The sequence below is a fragment of the Cotesia typhae genome, unplaced genomic scaffold (genome assembly GCF_013202065.1).
Source record: "Cotesia typhae breed Kobodo isofemale line unplaced genomic scaffold, CoteBio_Ctyphae scaffold_13, whole genome shotgun sequence".
NCBI lineage: Eukaryota > Metazoa > Arthropoda > Insecta > Hymenoptera > Braconidae > Cotesia > Cotesia typhae.
The window spans coordinates 14,565,738-14,592,190 of NW_027423774.1; the positions used below are offsets into that span (position 1 = coordinate 14,565,738).

Sequence of the window (26,453 nt, forward strand, 5' to 3'; positions counted from 1 at the left end):
ATGTCCTTACATATGTGCGTTATTAAGATTATATATAATTTATGTATAACTATATATAATTACTTATAATTCATATATAACTATATGTCATTACATGTGTTCGTTTTTAATATTTGCTCGAGCATAAATATTCAAGTTCTCATCAAGAAAACCTTCGGTTTTAATCAAAAAGCGATCATTTTCGTAGGTTTCATAATTAATTGGATTTCTCAACCACAAATAAATTTGTAACTCTCGAGCTTGTTCATTTTGATTAGTTTCTCTTATTTTACATTTAAGCATTTGTACACCTTGAATAATTTTTAAGTTATTAACTTCAAGACTTTCATGTATATTAATTTAGAGGATTTATTGAAATTTAACCAATTAAATAATTGTCTTCGAATAAATTAATTTATTAATAGTCAATGAATCTTTCTATCAGTGTATATTGATAATTAATAATTTAAAAACAAAAAAAAAATTTTGTTTATTACCCATTGATCATGCATACGATTTGCATTACTTGTAGTTGTTAAAAACTCTGTTATTCAAGTGAGTCTCATAGGTAAACGGGTAAAGTAATAGTCTCCCGGGCGTCGGGTTCCAGGTTCGGTTCCCGCGCGTGACAGTTTTTTTTTCTATGGAAATAATTCTATATAATTATATATAGTTATATATACTTATATAGGGCCATTTTTCATATATAATTATATATGGTATTATATATAATTATGTCTAATTATATATAACTTTTTTTACCCGGGTACACTGGAAATTATTGAATTTCTAGAACGTTACAATTGGAAAAAAATTAATTTCTGATTGAAAATTCATTAGGGCATCAAGATTGAACATCCAGTCGATTTGGAGATCGTTTGATCGAAAAACACTTTGTTAACAGTTACATTTGTCTTTACAAATTTAAAGAATTTCTTAAAAAATGCACATTAATTATCATATTTGGTTTCCTTTATATACCAATCACCAAAATAAAATAAAGATAATTTTGATATCAATAATTGTTTATTCGTTAATAAAATACACATTAATCATCAATTTAATGATTATTATTTGTATCGAATAGTATAAAAATAGAATAAAAATTAAATGTGAGTATAATAAATATTGTCTGAAAATTGCAGAATCATTTTAGTAAAAATTAATTAGCAAAAATCAATTTCTTATATTTTTAAAAAAAGGTGTAATTTTTATTTGTATAACTATATGCTATGAATTCGACTTTGAGGATTCCATTAAAGTTGGGTGACACTTGTTGATAATTTCATCCTGAGACGTAGACACGAATAAAGACTCTCATAACTACATGAGTTTTGCACGAACCACTCTTAAATTGACACAAAATTGTGACAAGAGTGACTGATGTTAGCAATCTTATGCAATTTTATCTTTTGAATTGATTTTTAAGACAACTGCAATAAAAATAACTAGACACCAAAAAAAAATCTCAGGAATATAGTTTACATGAGTGAAAAGTTAATTTATATATCGACAATGTGCTTAAAAATGGCCATGCATATTTCTAAATGAGATAGGGGAAATTTTAGGTCAAATATAAAAGAAAATTAATGTTTTTGAAATAAACAGACAAGTAGAAGTTTGAGAAAAACTATAAATGCAATTTTGTAAAATATATTCTTGATACTAATTAAAAAAAAAACCGGCTACTATTCCGAAACCAGCTCGGCGACGTTTCTAATTTTTCTATAACTTTTCAGAAACATTATGTATATGATTATAAACGCCTTATAAACATATGAGACACTTTCAGAAAAATAGTCATAAAATATCAGAAAATAGTCAGACGTCTGCTGACCAATATTTTAAGAATTAATCTTACTTCTGCAACAGAACACCTTCATCAGTTTCATTTTTGTTGAAGAATCGATTTTTAAGCCTTTGTAGTCTGTAAGATATTGCACTAACAATGTAAATTTATCAGACTTTTTAAAAATAGATTTTTCAGTGCTATAAAAGATTACCTATTAACAATTGCTCGATTATTTTGAATGAAATTGAACTTTTGAGTTCTGTAAGTCTTTAATTTTTAAAAAGCCTCTAGTTCAGTTCAAACTCTTTTCGTGATTTAACAGATCAGATTTTGAAGATCGAAAAAAAAAATGTTCAAAAATAGAAGATATTTATACATAGATAATAAATTTTTCGGGTACCCACCCGGGCGTAATATTTAGAGATAAATGAATAAATTAATTTTATTGATTCATAGGTGCTAACTCGTGTTGACCATTAGAACTCATGTTGTTACATCCAATTCGGATAAGATTCGATTGTCGCCATTTACCATTTTCACCATTAAGATTTTTATCTTCACAAATACATAAAAATAATGTGTCAATTATCATTTCATAAAGTGAAATGACACAGTGTGCAATGAAGAAAGCAAAAATACATATTATTAAAATAGGCGCTGCATAAAAATGTAATCTAGGGTCTTGTTTCAGAACCAAAAGTCCAATACTTCCTGTGACTGCTGTTACAAAGACTTTTCCCAAAAATAAAATGAAATCTCCGACTCCATTGATGATGGCGAGTTGCAAAGCATTGCTAACAATGGTTGAAAATGCCTGAAAAAACATAATAATTAAACAAAAAAATGATATTAGTCTTATGAAAATGATGTCAAAAACATCTAAAGCTAATCCTTAAGGTAGTACCCTCGCCAGAGGCGTTTTCTTAGGAATTTTTTTAAATTTTGGCAGTTTAATATTCATATAATTCTGCATCGATTGACGCAAATTGAAATTTTTTGACCATCTAGTTCCAGAGATATTTAATTTTAAAGTTCGAATTTTTAGAGGAGGTTATGCACTGTGATATACGGGATACCGAAAATTTTACTCGTATATTTTATTATAACTAAGAAACTTTTTTTAAGATTTTCATAAAAAACTATACTACTATTAAAGAACAGCTATTATTTGTTTTTTTCAAACTTTCATTGATTTTTACCATCTAGATTTTTAAATATTATTAAAAAATAACTGTATTATTCAAAAATAACCATGAGTAGAAGTGAGTAAGGAATAGCAAGTGAGAAAGACAAAAATATCCTAAACTATACCCAAATTTACTCGCACTATATGTCGCGAGGGTACTATATTAATATTAATCATCTTAATCATCTTAATCGTTAATATTAAAAAAATATTAAAATAGAGATGAAATGTATGTGAAACCAATTTATTCGTGATGTGATTGGTTGAATATATCATAAGCATGAAAATATATGCAAACTCTATAGTCAAAGCGCGCGCAAATTTGAATTCTAGTCCCATAATAAAATTGAGATGAAATGTATGTGGCATCAAACTATTCGTAACGTGATTGGTCGAATATATCATGAGCATGAAAATATATGTAAACGCTATAGTAAGGCGCGCGCTTGCGCGCGCACATTTGAATTCTAGTTAATATAAAATTGAGATGAAATGTATGTGGCATCAATTTATTCGTAATGTGATTGGCCAAATATATCATAAGCATGAAAAAAAAAAATTTATGTATATATATATATATATATATATATATATATATATATATATATATATATATATATATATATAGGGTGATTCAGAATGACCTTCACAGCGGAAAACTGTAGATAGAGGAGACGATTCTAAGAATAAAGTTCCTTAGTCGCTTTTCGATATTCTCAATAGTTTTTGAGTTATTCAAAATGTAAATTGACCAATCACAGACAAGCTTTAGGAATTACAACCTAGAACGTATTTATATATTTTTTTTTATCTTTTCCTTTTCACAGAAAACATTATCGACTTAAAATGATGCAATTATTAAAAATATAACTTCCGGAGAATTGACAAAATAAATAATGTATTTTTAAATATATAAACTTCAACCAAGAATAAAAAAAAAATTTTGAACTAATAAAATTGTCTTACTTAGGACGTCTCGCTAGGTGTTTCGTTGACCGTCTCGCTGGCTGTCTCGCTGACCGTCTCGCCGGACATCTCGCTGGCCGTCTCGCTGAGTGTCTCGCAAATATGCTATGACGTACATCAAGCGCTTAGCGAAGTCCTGAGTGAGACCGAGCAAGCAAAATCAGAGATTTTTCAATAATTATTTTATGTATTGTCTATATCTATATTTTTGTTTGTCTGAAATATCTAATATTTCAGTAAGACAATTTTATTATTTTAAAAATTTTTTTTTATTCCTGGTTGAAGTTTATATATTTAAAAATACGTAATTTATTTTATCGATTCTCCGTAAGTTATATTTTTAATAATTGCATCATCTTATGTCGATAATGTTTTCTGTGAAAAGGAAAAGATAAAAAAATATATACAAATACGTTCTAGGTTGTAATTGCATGTTTTGTTTTTTTTCTGTGAGAAATCGAACTTTTCAAATTAAATAAATATTGTTTTACTTGAAGTCTGCTGTGGCAGTGGTGCTAAACTTATTTATTATTCTTTTTTATTTTTTTTAATTCCTAAAGCTTGTCTGTGATTGGTCAATTTACATTTTGAATAACTCAAAAACTATTGAGAATATCGAAAAGCGACTAAGGAACTTTATTCTTAGAATCGTCTCCTCTATCTACAGTTTTCCGCTGTGAAGGTCATTCTAAATCACCCTGTATATATATATATATATATATATATAATTCCATACTAACATTCAGACGCGCGCTTACGCGTGCAAATTAAATTCTAATATATTTAAAAATAAATAATTGATACTAACAATTTTAGCAGCTCGACAAAAGCTTGCACCTTCAATAGCGACAACTGTATAAGCATTGTGATTGATGTATCTTATGAATTTTTCCAAGCAATAAAAACAGCAAATACAACTTTTTAATCCACATTGTGAACAAACTGAAGTTTCTTTAGTCTTTTCAAATCTACAAGAATGAAAAATAAAAAAAATTAGTTATTTTTAGATTAATTACTAAATTAATTATTTGTCTCATTCTCTCACTTACTTTTGCTGTAAAAACATTAAAATCAATCGCGGCAACTTAAATATGGTAATCAAAAATGAGCCACAAGCAACAGAACCTAAATGGTAGCTAACCAATTTCCCAATTGCAGAGCACACTGGTGACGAGTTTGATTCTTTACCTCTACAAGTATGAATATTTCTTAACAATTATGTTTATGACGATATTTACACTTCAATATAATATTAAGTATACCTGAAGTACCAATGAGCAACTGCACCGGAAATTACAAGGTTTTGGCATCCATTAATAAATTCAGATACCCAAATTAATGCTATTATGTATACCCACCACATGTATTTAATCCAAACTGCATCCACGTACTCAACAAGAGTGAGTTCTAAAAATCGAAAAATTTTTATTTGTATGAATACATTTTTAATAATACTGCAATTTCGTCTAATTAGTATTTTTTGGACGAACTAATTTTCAATCTTATTGAATTTAAAATTAGATCTAACATAGAATTAAGAACTAGTGAAAAAAAGCTACTTGGATGTATTACTTGAAATATCTCTAAAAGTTAAATTAGATGTTTGTCTATCTAGCACTGTATTATAGTCGGATTGTTGATTGATGAGTGTAGAACTTCCGGATGAATTTAACATAAAAATGGATTTATTAGCAGGATGATCTGAAACAATATGTGTATTAAGTAATCAATCATTTGAATTCGACATTAAACAATGATTAATATCTTACTTGACGTAGCGAGACAAATAATTATGGTTACCCAGAAGGAAAAAAATACTAAAAGAGCGCAAAATGTTAATAGCGGTTGGAAAAATAATCCAGGTAATTCTGCTAGACATTTAGCACTTTCTTTAAAAAGAACACCCATGAAACTTATTCGTCGCCGAAGTACACATACTAGTGAAATTATGACGATCGTTATAACTGTAGCAATAATAGAAAATACTAGAAAAGCAGTTTCATTTCTTATAGATTCTTCAAGTAGTTCAATTGAGTTCGTAGCATCTATGGTTTTTTTAATATCTGCGTAAGTCCACCATAGTAAAATAGTACCACCTACATAAAATTTAATAAATCATACTTAGCTAATTCTTATCTATAACTTACATAACACCAAAAATTTAAGTACTTAAAATTTCTAGATACATACATATACACGCTCCACTAACTAAGACCATAACAATCCATGTTACAAAACTAGCCAGTAAGTGAAAAATTGCTATTGTACATAATGACAATACTAAAAATAAAAAATTAAATTTACCAAATATTTCAATAAAAAATAAACTTACAGTAAATTAAAAAATTCAAATGAAACTATTCAACATGGTCTATCTTGTTTACGGCTGATCATTACCAAATAAGAGTAAAATGATATATTTTATTTGTGATAAAAAGTTTAGTAATTAATTGAAATTACAGAAAATTGTGCTCTATTAATAATTTTTAGATTTTCGAGCCCAAAGAGCTACTTTTTGTATACATACCAAAGGCTAGAACAGATAAAAATAAAATTTCTCTCCATGTTTTGTATAAATCTCCCAAAATTTGTTCAATAACATCCCAAGAATTGAGTAAGCCATATAAATTATAAACAAGACCAGACGTAACGTCTTTAACAATTTTGGGCACACATCGATTTAAAATTGGAGTACTATCGTAAATTGGAGGTTTTGGGCACATCGTTAAGTTATGTTGATTGTTATAATTACAGGCATTGACCCCAAACTTTGGGTCATCAAAACATAATTGTGAGCCAGTATCTTTATAAAATTGACAAATGTTATCGATATTCACCATCAAACGATTTGGACATTTTTTCACACAGACTTTGAATGACTGTTTAAGATCATTCATGTCAAAGAAAAATAAAAATCTGAAAAAAAATTTCATAAATAGATTTTCTTTCCATTCAACGATCAATTTTGTTAAATCAATCAAATCAGAGTTAATAAATCATTCTTACGGCTTATCGCTGTTATCTAAAGCATATAAATCGGATCGTTTGGTAGCAGGAGTATTTTTCGTTCCGCAAGTATTTCCAAAGCTATCGTAACCATGGACAAGCCTCATAGGATTACCATACACCAAAGCAAATGCAGCAATCATGATCTACCAAAAGACAATTTAAACTTGAAGGTAGATTGTTTTACTGAGTGAGATCCAATTTATGGCAGTAACACAGCTTTACTCCAGATTACTCAACTCTGCGACAGACTGTACTCAACTAAAATAATTGAATAACTTTAAAAAAAAAAAAAAAAAAACTTTACTCAATTCTTTTATTACTTGATACTAACTTTACTCAAAGTTAACTTTACTCAGTACTAACTGTATTCAATGATATCTCGACTCAATAATATGTTAGAAGTGTTGAAGAAGTAAACAATAATATGTTTACTTTAAATAAATTAAAAAAAAAACTTTACTCAATAATTTCATTCTTAAAAAATAAAATTCTATTGTTTTACAGACTTTATTCAATGTCAACATAATTTATAGATCTATATGTAGTAAATTTTTTTTTTTTACTTTATTAAATCATTTTATTGGAGTACAGATTGCATAGAGCTGAGAAATTTTGAGTACAGTTTTGTTTTCTCCGAATATTAGTATATTACACATCTAGGGAAAAGTAAAGTAACAAATGTTTCGGATTACATGTAATTGTCGGCCGAGGCAAAGCCGAGGTTGATAAACATGTGATCTGAGGCTTTCTGATTTACTTCCCGTGGAGTGTATACTATTTTTTTTTAAAGATTCAATTATTTTTGTGGAGTACAGTGTGTCGCAGAGTTGAGTAATCTGGAGTAAAGATGTTACTGCCCAATTTATCAGTTATGATAAACTATGTCAATATTGTATCAAATCAGTTTTATTAAATTATGGTACGATTTGTTTTAGATTTGAAAAGTTGGGGTACAATACATTTAAGAAGGTAAAATTTAAGATAGCATAAATTAAATAAGATTAAAAGCAAAATTAAAATGAATTTTTACCAAATTTAACTTTCATTCGACATCTTTAAAAATTTAAGTTTTATGTTCTTGATCTAAATCAATTCTTCTGAAAAAACTAAAGATGTATACTGAACGAAAGTTGATAAAACAATAATTTAATTTGTAATTTATTGTTTGAAAAAAATTTGAAGTTTATCAGATATCAGCTAATTATGGCATAATCATAAAATATTAACATAGAATAAAAAATAGGAAGTGCCTGATAATTTAATTGATCTATTTCTTTTTTTTTTTTTTTTTTTTTTTTAGAAATGAAATAGAAGTCCATAACGACTCGAAAAAACAAAATGTAAAACAAATTTGAAAAATTGTATTGGCAGTGTATGTTTAAAATATTATCTCATATTTTTCAATATCACAATTTTTGATATAAAGAAAATTTGTAAATATTTGCGAATGATGTGTCACAATATTGAATCCATGCTAATTATTATTAATTATCAATAATTTACCATAAGAAACCAAAAACTTATAAACAAACACAACCAAAAAATATCAGTACAACCTCGAACTCTGGGATGTTCGGGTTGTTGTTCATCTTCATCATCTCCATCGCAACACATTTTTGGTACTGTTAACTTATTTTGAATATCAGGTTCATAAATTCTTAGATCTAAGAGTCTATTATCCAACAACTAAGGATTTTAAAATTTGGTTTTATGCTGACGAAACAGCGTCAAACAAATTTCGTTTACACTGGATCATCCTCTTGATGAAAAATACACAATAACAGTGAAGATAGTCAAAAGTGGAAAGAAAAGGGATCTAACTATTTAAGGTGCGTTCCACTAAGCGCTCAAAACGATCGCGATACGTGTATTTAGATAGGATTGTGGTCGTTTTTAGCGCTTAGTGGAACGTACCCTCAATGTTGATTGTTTTTTTATTTAAATAAATTTATCAATTTTTCGAAATATTTTTTCAACTGTAGAGTTTTGATCTATTACGACATATATAAATATATCAAGTCGGAACCGTTAAATTCACAAACTTATGAAATTTTATTATTTTTCGCTCAGTAATAGTGGTACTCCATAGAAAAATGATATGACGTGTTTAGAGGCGGACTTGAACTTTGGAGGCTATGCTAGTAAAACTGAGACCGGAGTAGAGCATGAGCTTGGTCATGATGAGGATAAATATATTTATGATGGACAGTAGCGCAATGTGACAGCTTGTAAACATTAGGTGAGGTTATAAATGAAATTAAAATAATAAAAGAAATAATTAACTCGATCAATGAGTTTAAAATTGGGATCGGTATAATTTTTTAAAAAATTCTCAATGTTGATAATTATAACAATAGTTCATCACAAAATTAATCACTTAAAATTTCAATAGCAGCTATATTACATTTGAAAAAAAAAAAATTTCATAAATTAAGAGTGTCTTTTAAATGATGAATTTTGTGGAGAATTATTAATATTATTATCAACATTTAGATTTTTCTTAAAACTTATTACGATTCTAATTTAAATCTCATTGGTCGAGTTAATTATTTTTTTTACTATTTTAATTTAATTTATAACCTCACTTAATGTTTATAAGCTGCAACAACATTACACTACTAACCATCATAAGTATTATGATTATTACTAGAATTCAAATTTGCGCGCGCCTGAGTTTAGGATTTGCATATATTTTTATGCTTATGATATATTTGACCAATCACGTTACGAATAGTTTGCTTACATGATATATTTTCATATTTTTCATCTAAATTATAAAAGTGGATTATTATTATTATTATTTTGTTATTAAATGCTCAGGGGGGTTATCCCCGGAGTCCGATTCTCCGAGGGCCCAGCCTGAGCTCCATCCGTTACTGCTGGACCACTCCGCACAACAAGGCGGTTAGTGATCACAGCAGGCCAAAGTCATTTCCCTTAAGAGACGGAGAGAACCAAGTAAAACAGCCTTCTGCATCCTAACTGCCAAGAACTCAGCTTTTGATGAGCAAGCTGGAACTTTGGCAAGTGAGGATACAAAAGACTGTTTCATCCCTCCTAGGACGCCAACAATCAGGACGACAAGCTTGACACGGTAACCTGGGTAAAGTTTGCCAATTTCAAACAGGAGATCCTGATATATTTGTCTTTTGTGCTCTTCTTTGGCTGAGATGTTGTATTCAGCCGGGGCCGAGAACTCAATGACATAAATGTCACGAGTGGCCTTATCGAAGAGCACAATATCAGGTTTGTTGTGATCTATCCGCCGGGTTGTTGCAAATGGCATGTTCCAATAAATTTTGCAACTGTCATTCTCAACAACCTGGGGAATATCTCCTGGCAAATAAGGCAGCACTGGTGTCACGTCAATACCGTAGCAATGACGAAGATAGTAGTACAGTACTCTCAGGGCAGCATTGTGACGCTGGATATATGCACCTCTCGCCAGCACTGGACATGCCGATAAAAGGTGCATAAGCGTCTCCGGATGTTATCTACACCTCCTACAGGACGTGTCCGGAAGCTGCACCTGGAGCACCTTGCTACGGTACTCAAGAGTGTTAATGACACCATCTTGGCAGGCAAATATGAACCCTTCAGTCTCGGACATCAGGCCCGCTGACTTTAAGAAGGAAAACGTCAGCTGGATGGACAAGCCATGATCACGCACGTGTTTAAAGAACACGCTGTGCATGGACTTGTCCATCAGTTCGCCAAGGAGTAGGTTTTCCTCGGCGTTCCTGATGACGCTCTTAAATTCCTCCTTTCGGAGTTCCATAAGAGCGTTTATTTCTCCAAGACCAAGGGTTCTTGCCGCATATATTGCTGCCTTATACAAGAATGACCCCTTATGCGCATTTTCATGTTTATGTACAATTTGCATAAGAAAGTCATCCTCGTCTGCAGTGAAATTGACAACTTCGTGAGTTAAACCCAGGACCAAACGGTCGTGAAGCCGCTCCAAACTCTGCAAACCTCTCCCACCGATGGACCGGGAGAGGTATAATCTGGCGACTGATGAATTGGGGTGCATGCTCCGATTCATATTAATGATCTTACGGGTTTTGATGTCGAGATCTTGTAAATCCTTTCGGGTCCATTTCAGGACACCGAAAGAGTATAGTAAGACTGGGACAGCGAGCATGTTAGTAGCTGAGACTTTGTTTTTGCCGGAAAGTTCGGAGGACCAAATTTTCCGGAGTCTCCTAACATACTCGCTCTGGAGAGTTGTTCGGACTTCAGAGACCGCATGCATGCGGTGCTCTTCCATTCCTAGATATCTATACAACTCCCCGGCGTCTAATTGTCTTAAGACACTCCCATCTACTAACTCGACATCATCACCAGTATCAGAGCACTTACCCCTCGCCAGATGTACGACCGCACACTTGTCCAACCCAAAAGACATTCCGACATCTCGTGTGTACTCTGCTACGATGTTGAGGGCTGCTTGTAGATGATCTTCATCAGTACTATATAGCTTCAGATCATCCATGTAAAGCAGATGGGTGATCGAATATTTTCGATCACCCGGAGGCCCCACAGAGTACCCACGAGTTTTACGGAGAGCAACAGATATAGGCAGCAGAGAAACGCAAAACAGCAGAGGACTCAAGGAATCACCTTGGAAGACCCCCCGTTTATACTCTACAACTCCGGTTACGTGCAATGCATTTCCACTTCCAATGTGAAAACGCGTTCGCCAGAGCTGCATTGTACGCCGAATGCATTCCACTATTTCCGGATTGACTCCCAGGCATTTGAGTAGATATAAAATCAACTCATGAGGAGTTGAGTCAAATGCCTTGCGATAATCAATCCAAGCCATTAACAGGTTGCGTTGATAGTAGATCGCATCTTGTAAGACGCATCGATCCACTATCAGGTTCTCCTTGCAACCTGACAGTCCTCTTTTATTATTATTATTATTATTATTATTATTATTATTATTATTATTTGTTGATTTATAATAAATCATTTATAGTAAATTAACTTTGAGATTTTTTTGTGGAACGAAAATTCATCTTTATTTTATTTTTTTTAAAAACTCCGAACGCGGATGTTTTTCGGAGTGAAATCCGGAATCACTCCGCAAACAAAAACTCCGGATTCTCTACCTACGCAGAGTGATTAATTACTTCACTCCGGAACTCCGAGTGATGGGAGTGAAATAAGAGTGAAATTCACTCCCGATTCACTCCGGATTTTTTACAGTGTAATAGTTAATGAATCTTTCTATCAGCGTATATTGATAATTAATAATTTGCAAATTTGATAAAAAACTTTGTTCATTACGCATCGATCATGAACACGATTCACATTACTTCTAGTTATGACAAACTCTACTCTTCAAATAAGCCTCGTTGGTAAACAGGTAATGAATTTGTCATTCAAGCGTCAGGTCTCAGGTTCGGTTTCCGCGAGCGCCAATTTTTTTTTTATGGAAATAATTCTATATAAGTGTATATGACCATTTTTCGTATATAACTATGTATGAGTATATATAATTATATATAATCTTTTTTACCTGGGCAATTTTAAGATCTGGCCACATTTGGTCAGATCTGAATATATCTGGCCCGATCTCGTCAGATAGAGACAATTTAAAGATCTGTTCAGATCTGCCTTAGCAGATCTGGCCAGATCTGTTTATATAAGGCCAGATCTAATCCGTTTTTTCCGGAGGACGCTTCCTATGACCTCAAAACGTCGGGATCTGATGAAAACTCGATTTTTGCTAAACGAGGTAAAAACAAAAACTTCCCGATTTTTGAAAATCATCGATTTTCTTAGCGGGAAGTTAAAAATTTGGAATATGATCTACCTTAGCTGCCATTCCTGCAACTTTCCGCTGATTTTAATCATGAAGCGTTTGCAAGTTATGATGTTTTTAGGCACTTCGAGCTCAAAAAGCCAATTCTTTTATTATTTTGAGCTCTCCAATCTCAAAAATAAAGCTCTTCGATTCTGATGAAATTGTTTGGTAAAACAGTACTTTATTAATATCCAATCTGCTATAAGTTTTAAATGATTAAACTGATATTCACGAATTTCGCAGCAGTCGATAAAGTTTTTGAATCCACGAAAAATTTGAACCGCTTTGAAACAATCAGACAAGAAATTTCAGAATTTTTTTTTAGAAATTAATTTTCTTCTGGTTACGATATTTTACCAACGAATTAATTGATTATGACCGGCCCGGTGGCGATCAACGTGGTTATTTGAGGTAAAAAGCTGATCAGTTTTTGGAATCAATCATATTATTGAAGCAATTATCTACGATATTGCAATTGATGTCGTACGACGTAATCTACGACACAGTGTAAACTTAAGCGATGTCGGTTGATGTCGATGTCTAAGTCGGACGAATCGTTAATTCAAGTCCAGATTGTCTTGAAGATTTCCTTAATTAAATAGTATTCATTTATTGTTTATTCATTTATTTGTTTAATATTTATTTACTCATTTATTTATTAAAAAATATCTATTCATTAAGTATAAAATTATTTGAACAATTATGAAGAACGTCGCAATCGATGTCGTACGACGTAATCTACGACACAGTGCGAACTTGAGTGATATCGGTGTCTAAGTTGAATGACATCTATGATTACAGCCCAGATTATTTTAAAGTTATAGGTTTGATTAAATAGTATCTATTCATTAAGTACCAACAGTTTGCCAAGGCTTCGAACGGGTATTAACAAAAATTTTCAAATTATTCATTATATAAGATAGCCTATGTCAGCCGGGGATAGTGTAGCTTTCCCACAGTGAAAGAATTTTTCAAAGCGGTTCAGTAGTTTTGGAGCTTATTCAATGCAAATAAACAAACAAACAAACATTCAAATCTTCCCTCTATATAATATATACAGAAGATATAGATATAGAATATAGAATATAGATATAGAAGATATAGATACAGATATAGAAGTATAGATAAGGTTATTTGAACAATTATCTAGGATACCGCAATTGATGTTGTACGACGTAATCTACGACACAGGGTAAACTTAAGTGATGTCGGTGTCTAAGTCGGACGACATCTTTCATTCAAGTCCAGATTGTCTTAAAGATTTCTATAATTAAATAGTATTTATTTATTATTTATTTAATTATTGGTTCAATATTTATAATTTATTTATTTATTTATTAATAAATATCTATTTATTGAGTATAAGATTATATAAGTAACTATGTAGGATGCCACAATTGATGTCGTACGACGTTATCTACGACATAGTGTAAACTTAAGACTCAAAGATTTCATTGATTAAATAGTACTGATTAATTTATTTGTTTAATATTTATTATTCATAAATTTATTTATTAAGAAATATCTATTTATTAAGTATAGAATTATTTAAACAATTATCTAGAATGTCGCATGCGATGTCGTACGACATGATCTACGACACATTGTGAACTTGAGTGATGTCGGTGTCCAACTCCAACGACATTTATGATTCAATCCCAGATTGTCTCCAAGATTAATTCAATAAAATAGTATCTATTTATTAAGTATAAAATTATTTAATAAACAATTATCCAGAATGTCGCAATTGTTGTCGTACGACGTAATCTACGACACAGAGTAAACTTGAGCGATGTCGGTGTCTAAGTTGAACGACATCTATGATTCAATCTCAGATTGTCTCAAAGATTAATTTAATAAAATAGTACCTTTTCATTTAGTATAAGATTAGTTAAGCAATTATCTAGCATGTCGATATTGGTGTCGTACGACATCATCTACGACACAGTGTGAACTCGAGTTATGTGGGTGTTTACGTCAAACGACAGCATTTATCACTCTGTTTTTGACTGTCTTAAAATTATTTTCCCCTGGTTATTCCCATTTAATTATGCAATTTTAATTAAATAATGTAACGAATCGAAAAGTCGCAACTAATGTCGTACGACAAAGGTCCGATATTATCTGAGCTAGTGAGCTATTCAATTTTTATTATTTACCCCGCTCAAGATTTATTCTCATCTTTATGACTTATGAAATATTTATTAGAATGAAGTTACTTTGATATCATTATTCAATGATGGCTTTTCCTTAATTTGTTAGTACGACGTCGTAGTGACGCACACTACGACGTCGCAGTCATCCACCAGGGATATTTAATACTTATATTTTAATATTTTTGCTTCAGTTTTATTGTTAAGATAAATTTAAAATTTAGAGCTTTATAATGCCTATATCATCCTGAAGATGGATAGGCTCACTGAATTTGGTCCCACTTTTTTCGATTTTCGGATTTTTTTTATTTTTAATTGTTTGTTCGTCGTTTGTTTGTTAATGTTCGAGTGTAAAAATTGTTTGTTCGTCTTTTATTTATTTATAAATAATTAAACAAATGGTCACCCTTAAGTTGGCCCCCCTTACTAGATATCTTTATTTTTATCTCTCAGATTAATTAATTTTGATCAATTATCGTTTGTTCGACGACTATTCGCAGACCATCACCTCACGCCTACATTGCGCAAGCGCCAGCAGTTTAATGGCGACTGAGCGACGCATAGTGCATATCATGTAAAAAAATGACATTATAAATAATGCTCCATTTCGAATATCATCAAATTATACGATTTGAATGAAGTATTTATTCAACAGTATGAGTACCTCGATTAACTATAAAGGTATTTAATTCTAATTAGAAAATATTGTAAGTAGTTCCGATAGTGGTAAATTTTATAGAGTTAACATGTGTATATGTGTAAATTTAGACAAAACCGTAAAAGTAGCAGTGATATCTCACACTCCAACGATAGAAAATGTGACTGTAATTCTCACGAAAATCAGAGGCATTTTCAAGGTTCCCAAGGACGTCGAGGTGGGTGTGGAGGTAGCTGTAGCAACTGGATTCAACATTATTTTCCATGGTTGTGGACGATGAAAACGTTATTCTGACTCTAAAAATCAACAGGGTAATGCTGTTAGTGAACCCAAGAATAATATAAAATTCAATAATGATTACAATATTAGGTAAATTAATACTGAAATAATTCAAAAATTTAGTTAAGCATTCTAATTATATTACTATTTCGTCGGTGATGATTATTTTTACTATTTTTTATTCATAGATTTTTATACTATATAAACTGATTTATCAGTTTAGATTACGATTGGCCAAAATAAAAGTTGATGTTGATACCAAGAACGAGAAAAAATATGACAGTACAGATGAAACTGAAGTTGGTGAAAGAGAACCTGCAGAGGAAACTGATGTTAATCACTACGGCAAAGTCAAATCGTTATTTGATGATATTAACTGTGATGGCGACGAGGAGAGTGAAAAGTTAGTATTGATTTCAAGTGTATTTTCTTTTTTTTTAAATTAAGAAATTAACCTCAAGTTTTTAACGTTAATATTTTATTATTTTCATTATATAAAAAAGAGACCGTTGTACAAAAATAGCGATCAATCTTAAATTGATAAAAAGTTATTTTATTTGGAAAAAGTAATTAATAATTTTTCTTGTAACAAGTCTATCAAAAATTCAAAAACTTTGTAACAATGAAAAATCAAAATTAACTTCCTCACAAAAAATTTTTATTTCCCGATAGAAAATCTCAGCATTCGAATTGACGAACCGAGCGTAAGTTGAAATGAAAAACGAAGTATCCTGTTGGCTGGGTTCTAGATGACTGCATTTTTCATGGACGTGGACGATAAGAGCATGGTGGTACTTATCCTCCAAATCAAAAAGGGTAACGCTGGCAATAAACCTTTAAGTATTCTAAAATTTAAAGTGATTTTGAGGAACTTAATTTCAACTTCGATAACTCAGGTAAATTTTCATTAGCACTACTACTTATTACACTAAAAAAAGGTTTGCTTGAACTACGAAAATTTTTCGAAAAAATCATGTATTTTGGTACTAAAAGACAATTCCTTAAGACAAGGATATTTCATTCCAGCCAAGATAAAATTCATTTTCCTAATTATTATCTTGAGTCGAGAAAATTAGTTCTTCAATAATAAAATTTTGTATTCTATATACTTATCATAAATTGCCCTTATAGATAACGTAAAATTTGTGCTGGATTCCTTTTAATGATTGAGTTGAATGATAAATATGAATATCATGCTATATTAATTAGATATATTTATTAAAACTACTTTTTAATCAATGGCGTTTAATTTATATCATAATCGTTCACTTCTTCATTATTCTTTAGTTTTTTTAATAAGAATTAAAAGATGTGATGATCCATGTTAAAATTAACAAAAAAAAAATTGATGCTGACATTGAGAATGAAAAAAAAAAAAAAAAAGAATTACAACCGCCCTTTAATTATTGACGTTTGGCTTATGCACATAGCGCACATATTTTTTTAATAAATTTCATTTTAAATGTTAATGATTTTTTATTTAGATCACGACTGGCTGAATAAAATAGATGCTAGTATGGAAAATGCCCGGGAAAAAATGATCAGACCTGACCATGCCTGTTCATGTATGATCAGGCCTGAAATTAGACCTGATCATGCCTGTTCATGTATGACCAGGCCTGAAGTTATACATGATCATGCCTGATCAGTTCTGTTCATGCCTGCTCATATCTGGAGTACTAAATACGCTCAGGCCTGATCAGGCCTGTCCATGCCTGACCAGACCTATCCATGCCTGCTCATGTCTGTTCATGTCTAAAGTGTTAAATACGTTCAGGCCTGTCCATGCCTGATCAGACCTCTCCATGCCTGATCAGACCTGTCCATGCCTGTTCATGTCTGAAGTGTTAAATACGCTCAGGCCTGTTCATACCTGTTCATGTCTATTCATGTCTGACCATGCCTGTTTATGACTGTTCCTCTCTGACTATAGTCAGAGATATGATAAAAATTTTTTCTTTGACGAAAAAAATTTTTGGTCATCACAAAAAGTGCAAAATTATTTTTAACATTACGTTTATTTAAATAATTTTGAAATAAAAAAATTTATTACATTTTCTATGGGATGTTATGGTCTGCTCTGCTCCTGCCTAATATGAAAATCATTACTTATTATATTATTTAAATAAATGTGATATTATAATGAGATTCGGTTACATAAATAAATTAGGACTATCAAAATATATTATAAAACCAATTTTAACATTATATTTATCATAAACTTATTCGATACTCTATGTACTTCATAGAATTGTTATATCTAATATAGCAGCACAGCAGGCGGGAAATTCAAGGCAAACGGATAACACCAGAGTTAAACAGCATTGAGCATGGTTGGTAGTTGGATGGTTGACCGCTGGTGTTACATCCTTACAATAATATGTAATTATTTTTTTTTTTATTTTATTTTATTATAGAGAATTGCGTACGACTCTATCAAGTACTACAACCATAAAATTAAGCAAAATAATTAATTAAAAATAGTAATGGGTTTTCAGACCTGACCATGTCTGATCAGGCCTGATCAGGTCAATTCATGCCTGATCAGGCATGGTCATTTTTCATGTCTGATCAGGGCTGAAGACTCATGCCTGTTCATGTCTGATCAGGTCTGATCATTTTTTCCCGGGTGAGGATAAAATTGACATTGCATTTAAGACTGAAGCTAGTGAACGAGGACCTGGTGAGGAAGCTGATACTCTCCATGATAAAGCTAAATCGTTTCTTATCAATATGTAGCCATCAACATGAGTATCGGGTCAGTATTTTTTCATACTATATTTATTTATTTATTTATTTATTTTTACACATTCATAATCATTTGGTAGTTTAAATGTATTTAACTATACCTATTCAGTAATTAAATTAAAGCTTATCTGTTCTTAGTGTAAAAATTAATTATTGTACAATTCTTGTTTATTTATTTAATTATTATTGCTAAAAAATTTTAATTATCGATGAAGTGGAATTATCACATGCCGGTATAGTAAAATTTGATTTTATCGTGGAAAAATTTGACAAATTTGTTATTTTATAACTAAAAATAACAAATAACAAATGAATTCAAAGTGTGATGAGTTACAGCTTTAAAAAAAAAATTTTTTTCGAAAATTCACCTTTAATTGATCGTCAGTTATTATTATACATATATTATTATACTTGTAGTGCTGACAGCTTTAACAAATGACAACTACGTCCGTGATATTATTGTATAGATATATTGTTGCTTCCATTGTTGTAAGAAAATTTACCAACTAAGTTAGGTGTAAAAGGTTAATATTAAAAATTTTTTTATCTGATTATTTAATTAATTTTTTTGTTTTTTTTTTTTTTTTCTTACAGGCAGCTTTCGAGTAACTTATTATGCCACCTGTAGCAGCTGTGCCGGTCGATTTAGCTGTGAAAGTATTAAAAAAATACATAGCTCATTTCGCCAATGATGAATTTCCATTATGGAAGTCAGAAATCTGGAAAAAAATTGCAAACGATCCTGAGCTAGAGGGTAAATGGTCTATTGATAGCGTGAGAACGAATGTTAGAGAAGATAGAAGAGGAATTTTGAGTGAAGCCAGAAGACAGTGTGGTATCACTGTAAATATTATATCTAATAAAAAATCAAACGTAAATGAAAATTGTGACATCTCAGAAGAATCAGATGAAGATTGTGACGAGGATGATTTTAATGAAGAATCAGATTCTGAGAATGATGATATTTATAAGCATGAATATTTTACAGTAGAAATTTCCCGGGATCTGTGGAATGAAATACACAAGCTTAAGCCTCTGGTTTACAAAGGTCGCAAATATATTGGGTTTAAACCCAAGGTGTGGACTAATGCAGTATCTAATGCTTTTGGAAGCAGCACCATTTAAAGTGTGCTTTCGTGTTTAAAAGAGGCAGAATTACTGAAAATCGAAGAAATTATGCGACTATAACCGGACGATGTAGAGCTAAAAATTGTCACAATCCAGTGAAAGGAATAATTAAAGACTGTCCTGGAGAGGTCGGGCCCGTATATATTAAAATGTTTTGTCGTGATACTCGTTTCGTAAAACACGAAGATGTCAAAAGACCACTTAACGGAACAGAACGTGTGAAAGTACAAGTAGAACTTTTGAAAACTCGTGCTTCTGCTTGGAGGAAGGATAAAGCCAAAGATTATATAGATCCGGGAGATACTGGTTCGCCGTTTGTGTATGATTCGAATACTCTGCATCAAGCGAAGAAAGAAGCTAGCAACAAGAAACTTGGTATTAAAACTGATGACACGCGAGATATGATTTTAGCGAATAGAAACATGAATGTTGATCCGTCTTATGTTAATTCTATTTTGGCGATTGGTGATACACCATTTTATGTATTTTATGCAACTCCAACGCAGTTTCAAGCATACAGTGAATATCAACGCACACATCGGCAATATTCGTGTGTATGTATAGATGCAACCGGTGGTGTTGCAAAAAAACTCATCGATTCAAGAGGCGACAAGACAGGTTATATTTTTTTGTACGAAATTGTGATAAATTTTAATGGAACTTCAGTAGCCGTGTATCAAATGTTGTCGGAGGTACATGACACCTCTTTCATCGCTTTTTGGCTCTCGCGATGGGTACAGAAAGTTAAATTACCCAGCCAAGCAGTTTCTGATGGCTCAAAAGCCCTCTTAAATGCGATGTCGATTGCTTTTAATAATAAAACATTAAAAGAATATATCAATTTTTGTTTTGAAACACTAATTACTGGAACTAATAAACGCCCCAATACGTTTATTAGATTAGATACTGCACATTTCATCCATTCCGTGTCTAAGTGGAAGTATTTTGAATCAGCATTAAGTAAAATAGTTAAGACTTTTTTTATCCGTTGCATAGCGCTAATTGTTGACTGTCGAGATTTAAAACAACTGGAAGAAATTTTTATTTTAATGTTAATTGTTGCGAACACAGAGTTTGAAGATTCAATAATTGCTGTTGATAATAACTGTATGACCCCTTTAGACGCCAGAAAACGCTTGGAGGGATTTATTTCTGATAAAAACATTAAAGTCGCAGACAGTGATTTAGATGAACCTGATTCGGACGACAAAATTCTTCTGGATAAGCTTTCTAATTTTGATACAGATCACCTCGGTTGGTCTGTCCATTTTAACGTGGGTTGATAATTTAAGTCGAAAAGCTAATACAATTATTTTTACTGGGTCGAATCTAAATAGCTTTCGTGTACGTGGTTTATATGACAGACTACTAGAAAAAATTAAAGAGTTTCCAATTTTTACAAATATTTGCACCCCAGAGACGATGTCTAGAGGAACATCTTGTTTCGTAGAAGGTGACTTTAAAGATTTAAAATTGGATTTAGAGCAACAAGTTAAATTACCTACTACGATTCTTAAATTTTTAAAGCTTCACATATCACAATTATTAGGTGGCATTTGTATATTTCGAGCTAAAGTCAATAAGTTAATTGTCGATAATCAATTTAAGGATGACATGAATGAATGTGAACACGGAAAATGGTTTGAAAACTGGAAAGGGCAAGGAAAGGAAAAAACTGCTAGAAATGCATGGACAGCTTATGAAAATCCAACAAAAGAAGAAAATGATGAAAAAAATGATAACGATGTTATATTTGTTAATAGTGAAAGCACAAATAACGATTCCTCAATTTTCCATGATCATGATTATTCGATTAAATCGGAGAACTTGGAAAACGTTTCATCATCGACACAAATCACAGAAATTAGTCCAAATGAAAACAATCATAATGATAACAAGAAAAACGTAAATATTACAACTGACTTACCTTCTATTGAAGTAAATAATGATTGTTTACTTAAAGCTGTAGAAGAGATAAATAAGAATAAGATGGACAATAAAAAAGAAACCAAATATTTTCAGAATTATCCTGAAATAAAATTCCAAAACAATTTAATTAATGAAAAAGTTAAAAAAATTTTTGTTTTAAATAATGGTAATTTATCTGGTTCGGTTTTTTTCAGTAAACAAAATTGGATAGTATACAATACGTGTCCTTTTGACACGATTGTTCAAGTATTATTTCATAGTGCACTAGAACATCCAAACTTTCATGAATTTCACACACAATCTAATATTCCAGTTTTTAAATTTTTATCAGATTTTATGAACAGTGGGCCATCTAAAAAAATTTATGAAAAGAGACTATCACTACTGCATCCATTATACATTGGAACAATTGATGGGAAATTGCAGAAGATATCTGACAAAGGTTCGAAAAGCTCTGTGCTATGTCAGACTATTAATTGTCAAGACAATATTATAAATTTGTGGAAGACATTGTTGCAAGAGGTACCTGGAGTACTTGAACAGATGACGTGTTCGAATCCAGGTTGTGGTTACTCTTACACAAAAATTTTACCAGTTCTATTCGTTAACCATAGTGTAATAATCAAAAAAGGATTCTCTTCATTGGAAAAAGCTCTAGATTTTCATCCAAAAATTTTTAATGTTTCGTGTTCATTGTGTAAATCTGTGAAACAAACGCGTCATTATACTCCTAAAGAGTGCATTTTTATTGAATTAGATATTCGTGGAAGTAGCAAGGAATCATCTGGACGTACCTGTACATTAAGCGAACTTCCAGCTAAAATTACTTTGAAAGCTCACAATAAGGATGCAATTTATATTGACTTATGTTACCGGTTAATTAACCTTATTTTATATTATTTTTACATGTATGTATTTAGAACTAAAAATTATTATTCTATGTAAATTTTCAGATTGTCTGGAGTAGCAGCTTATGATGTCGGTCATTATTTTGCATACTGTAGGAAAATATCAGGTAGTTGGAAAAAATTCAATGACCTCAAAGTGAAACCTGAGTATGTGTCACCTAGCACTCGATTGCAGCCTCACGGAGTTTTTTATGTTTTAGAACCACAATGAGTCATTCAATTGAGATTTTTTAACGAGTAAAAGAATGTTATGTTCTTGTAATTTTATTTTTATACTTAAGAAAAAATGACCAATGATAAATAGTAATAATGATAAGCAACTATAGTTAACATTAAAATATAGTATTTTTAGATTAAATATGCAATAATAAGTTTCGATCTTTAATTTTAAAAATTTTAAGCTAATTTTTTTTTAAATATAACCTTCAAAATATTTGAATTTATAATTGTGTGACTTATCTTTATCATTTTCACATTGTTATTCAAGTAATATAGATTCTTTATTAATTAATTCAATCTGCTTAATTTTTATTATCTTTCATTGAGTAATTAATTTAAATCTTAAAGTAAATTAGGAAAAGATAAATTATTTGACTTCAGTGTCTCAATACTTATATAATTTATTTTTCTGAATGTTTTGAAATGAATCTTCACTATGTGGTATCTTATAAAAAATAACTTTAGTATTTTGACTTGGTTTTTAACTAAGAATGAACATTGATTTGTATAATTACCAAAATTATTTAAGAAATGAAGAAGTTTGGATTAAATGATGAAATTTGAGTGTACTTTTATAAATTTGTGACTTAAGCGCTTAATTAAAAGCTTGATTTAGAAAAAATTTCATAATATTTATTGTGATATAATAATAAAAGAGTTTGAAATTATTAGCAATTATAATGATGACTGGTGTTATTTTTCTTAAGAAAATCTGAGAGAAATTAAAATTCGAGACAATTACAGGAAGTCGGTTTAACTTTGATGTTTTATACTTACAATGAAATATTTGACTATCAAACGAAAATAACTGTATTGATAGATTAAATATAAAGACTTAAAAAACTATAACCAAATCATTTAACTCCATCAAGAAAATGAATCCAGTTCAATAAATAGACCTATTTTAAAAACAGTAAAGAATCATTTTCGACTGATGGTGTGTCTGATGAATTATTTTATAAGACACGGTGAGTCCTTTTATTTATAAATTAAAATTTGTGATCATTTTTTATATTTAGTCTAATTACTATTTGATCTTTCAATAAGTAGGCATGAACGAATTTTCTTACTGAACATTGGTTATCAACGTTAGCTACTGTAATGAATGGTACGATTGAGTTGAACGAGACTGGTGAATAAATCTCTCTAAGCTCATCCATGGATTGATCGATGAAACAGTTATGCAAACATATCTTTGATAACCCGTTTAAAACTTGGAAGGATAAATTGCAGAATAGAATAGAAAACTGCGTTAATATACTTGCTGATTTTTACATAAGATGAGATTTTTACTGTGTTGGTGGATATTTTCATGGGTATTCGACATTGTTGTTTAATAAGTATTCAATATTACAAAAGTTGAGGAACGTTTATAAATTTTATTGATGATGTTTATATCATTATTACAGTATTTCCATAGTTTATTTAATAAAAGATAAATTTGAATTAAGATATCAAATCATAAAGAACAAGAATCTATTAATATTAAAGAAAATTCTGATGATTTAATGACAAAAAAATTTATTGCTTTAACCCCGATTGTTCAATGAAGACTATCAACCTTTGCTCTTATTCTGCCAGCAGTCTTAAAGACATAGCGGATTCATATTAAAAGTAATTTCAAAATTAGTGGGCTGTGTAGGTTAGAGTACGCATTTTGATAATTATAATTATAAACAATTAATAACTTTTTAATCATTTTTTTAGGACAGAGCATTAGACCTTAATTATGCGTTTGGTTCAAACATGTACTCTGAATCATCCCGAAGGTGATATTAAAGTATGGAGACAAATAGACAATTAGTTTTTCTTTGTTTAATTTATTTAAACATCTGCTTGATGATTTAGCTGAAACAGATCAACTATTGTGTAAAAATCGAGACGATATTTAAAACAATGAGATACGTGCTGGCTTGTTGATAACCTGGATATTGAGTGTCGTTAATTCAAGACGATTTTTATTTAACTATATGAGACTGACCGGAATATACAATAAAATGCAATTTCAAATATTCTAATTTATAGTATTTTATTATAGGCTTCAAATTAGTAGAAAATTAGGAGATTTACCGAAAATAGGAGAAAAATAACCAAGCGATTGAACTCCAAAAGAAAAAAAATTTCAGTCTAACAAACTCAGCATCTTGCGAATAAAACGAAGATTACTTTAAAAAAAAGTATTTCATCTGAAAATTAATTTCATATCAATGTATTGTAAGTTCTTATGGTTATAATTAACAATTTGAAATTCTTTTATAAATTTATACTAAAAATTAATACCATATATTTATTTTTTATTAATTAGATAGATTTAATTTACTACAGGGATGCTATGAATAAGCTTAACAAGAGTATTTTAATAAATTGATTAAATATAAAAGAATCAATTGCAGTATAAAAAATTATCCATCAAAGTATTTTTTAGCTTTGTCATTTAGAAGAATTTATAAAGAGGACAAGTACTTTTATTAAATAAATAATTAAATGATTACTGTCTAACCGAAACGAGAGTAATAACAGGATAAAGAATTCCGTATGTCTAACCCTATAAAGAAAAAATTAGTTCGAAATAAAAAAATACCGTTATCTTAGAATTATGTAAATGTAAATTAAAAAAATGAACTTTTTTTTAATTAAAATGAAGTTTTATGAAACCTTTTGATTATTTACTTTTATTAAAATTACAAAGTTATTTTTTTAATTAAAAGACAATATTGAAACTACAATTAAAATGTCCAAGAATGTCAAATATATATATACTTTTACTAGAAAAAAAATTTCTTATTCTACATATGTTTAATGTCCATTTTTTATAACAAAATTATGTACGGTGTTTAATCTCCATAACTTTTTGGGGGTCGATTAATTTTTAGAAAGAAATTTCTTTCATCTTAATTAACAATTTTCAATGAAAAAAATTACAAAACACGATACATAAAAAAAAAAATCTGCACATTTTTTGAGGTTAACTAATAGTTTATCAACAATCATATATACTTATATACATCTTTAATAGAATTATAAACAGGTCTATCATTTTAGCAAAGAAACAAATTAAAAACAGTTGTATGATATACACACCCACACACATATGTACATATGTATAAGTTAAATTCATATGTAATTAAAGCAATTACTCTTTTTGTTTACTCTATATACAAACAGCTTTATGAGTTAAATACATATATTGGACGTAATGCAAGTAAATAGACTATATAGCCATTAGATGTTTTTCGATGATTATTAATAAGTACATAATTTATTAATAATGATTCTTTTACAACTGAAAATTTAAGCTAAACCTCAGATTTAATCTAAACATTCTAACTGCAAATATTTGGGATCCATATATTCATAACAAGGGCGTGAGCGTGATTTTCCTTTAATCATAAAACTGTCAACCATTTAGCATTTCAAAAAATTTAATAAACACTCGTTAACAAAACGCTAATAAATATGGCCATTGCCAGCTGACGGACAAAATCGGCGCATGCGCAATGTAGGCGTGAAGTGATGGTCTGCTTATTAGATATAAAATAATTAATAATTGGGAATTTAATTGTTTTTATGATCGAACAATCACCAATAGTCGTCGAACAAACGATAATTGATCAAAATTAATTAATCTGAGCGATAAAAATAAAGATATCTAGTAAGGGGGGCCAACTTAAGGGTGACCATTTG

At 30.3% G+C, this 26,453-nt stretch overlaps 2 protein-coding genes across 10 annotated transcripts; one reads left to right on the top strand and one right to left on the bottom strand.

The window, feature by feature from the left end:
* Positions 1 to 986: 986 nt before the first annotated feature.
* On the bottom strand, positions 987 to 9,167 carry Ctl1 (choline transporter-like protein 1). Of its 2 annotated transcripts, XM_074254467.1 has the most exons (11): positions 8,847 to 9,165; positions 8,436 to 8,691; positions 6,930 to 7,075; positions 6,451 to 6,839; positions 6,114 to 6,203; positions 5,693 to 6,019; positions 5,496 to 5,624; positions 5,186 to 5,330; positions 4,973 to 5,113; positions 4,732 to 4,891; positions 987 to 2,585 (listed from the first exon to the last, which is right to left on the bottom strand). In XM_074254467.1, the coding sequence occupies exons 2-11, from the start codon at positions 8,544 to 8,546 to the stop codon at positions 2,214 to 2,216; spliced, it is 2,010 nt and encodes a 669-aa protein (XP_074110568.1). In that variant the 5' UTR covers positions 8,547 to 8,691; positions 8,847 to 9,165; the 3' UTR covers positions 987 to 2,213. The 2 variants fall into 2 exon arrangements, with proteins under 2 accessions (XP_074110568.1, XP_074110569.1); XM_074254468.1 differs by having other exon boundaries at positions 8,489 to 9,167.
* A 5,260-nt stretch (positions 9,168 to 14,427) lies between these two features.
* Positions 14,428 to 25,423, top strand: LOC141534446 (uncharacterized). Of its 8 annotated transcripts, XM_074253802.1 has the most exons (8): positions 14,428 to 15,581; positions 15,669 to 15,927; positions 16,056 to 16,240; positions 16,510 to 16,733; positions 18,107 to 18,170; positions 18,255 to 18,320; positions 18,447 to 18,595; positions 19,180 to 21,289. In XM_074253802.1, the coding sequence occupies exons 4-6, from the start codon at positions 16,587 to 16,589 to the stop codon at positions 18,290 to 18,292; spliced, it is 249 nt and encodes an 82-aa protein (XP_074109903.1). In that variant the 5' UTR covers positions 14,428 to 15,581; positions 15,669 to 15,927; positions 16,056 to 16,240; positions 16,510 to 16,586; the 3' UTR covers positions 18,293 to 18,320; positions 18,447 to 18,595; positions 19,180 to 21,289. The 8 variants fall into 8 exon arrangements, with proteins under 8 accessions (XP_074109903.1, XP_074109902.1, XP_074109901.1 ...); XM_074253801.1 differs by having other exon boundaries at positions 15,031 to 15,581; positions 18,255 to 18,595; XM_074253796.1 differs by lacking the exons at positions 14,428 to 15,581; positions 15,669 to 15,927; positions 16,056 to 16,240; positions 16,510 to 16,733; positions 18,107 to 18,170 and adding exons at positions 22,596 to 23,737; positions 23,820 to 24,411; positions 24,477 to 24,983; positions 25,075 to 25,423 and having other exon boundaries at positions 18,284 to 18,595; positions 19,180 to 22,517.
* The last annotated feature ends 1,030 nt before the right edge of the window (positions 25,424 to 26,453 follow it).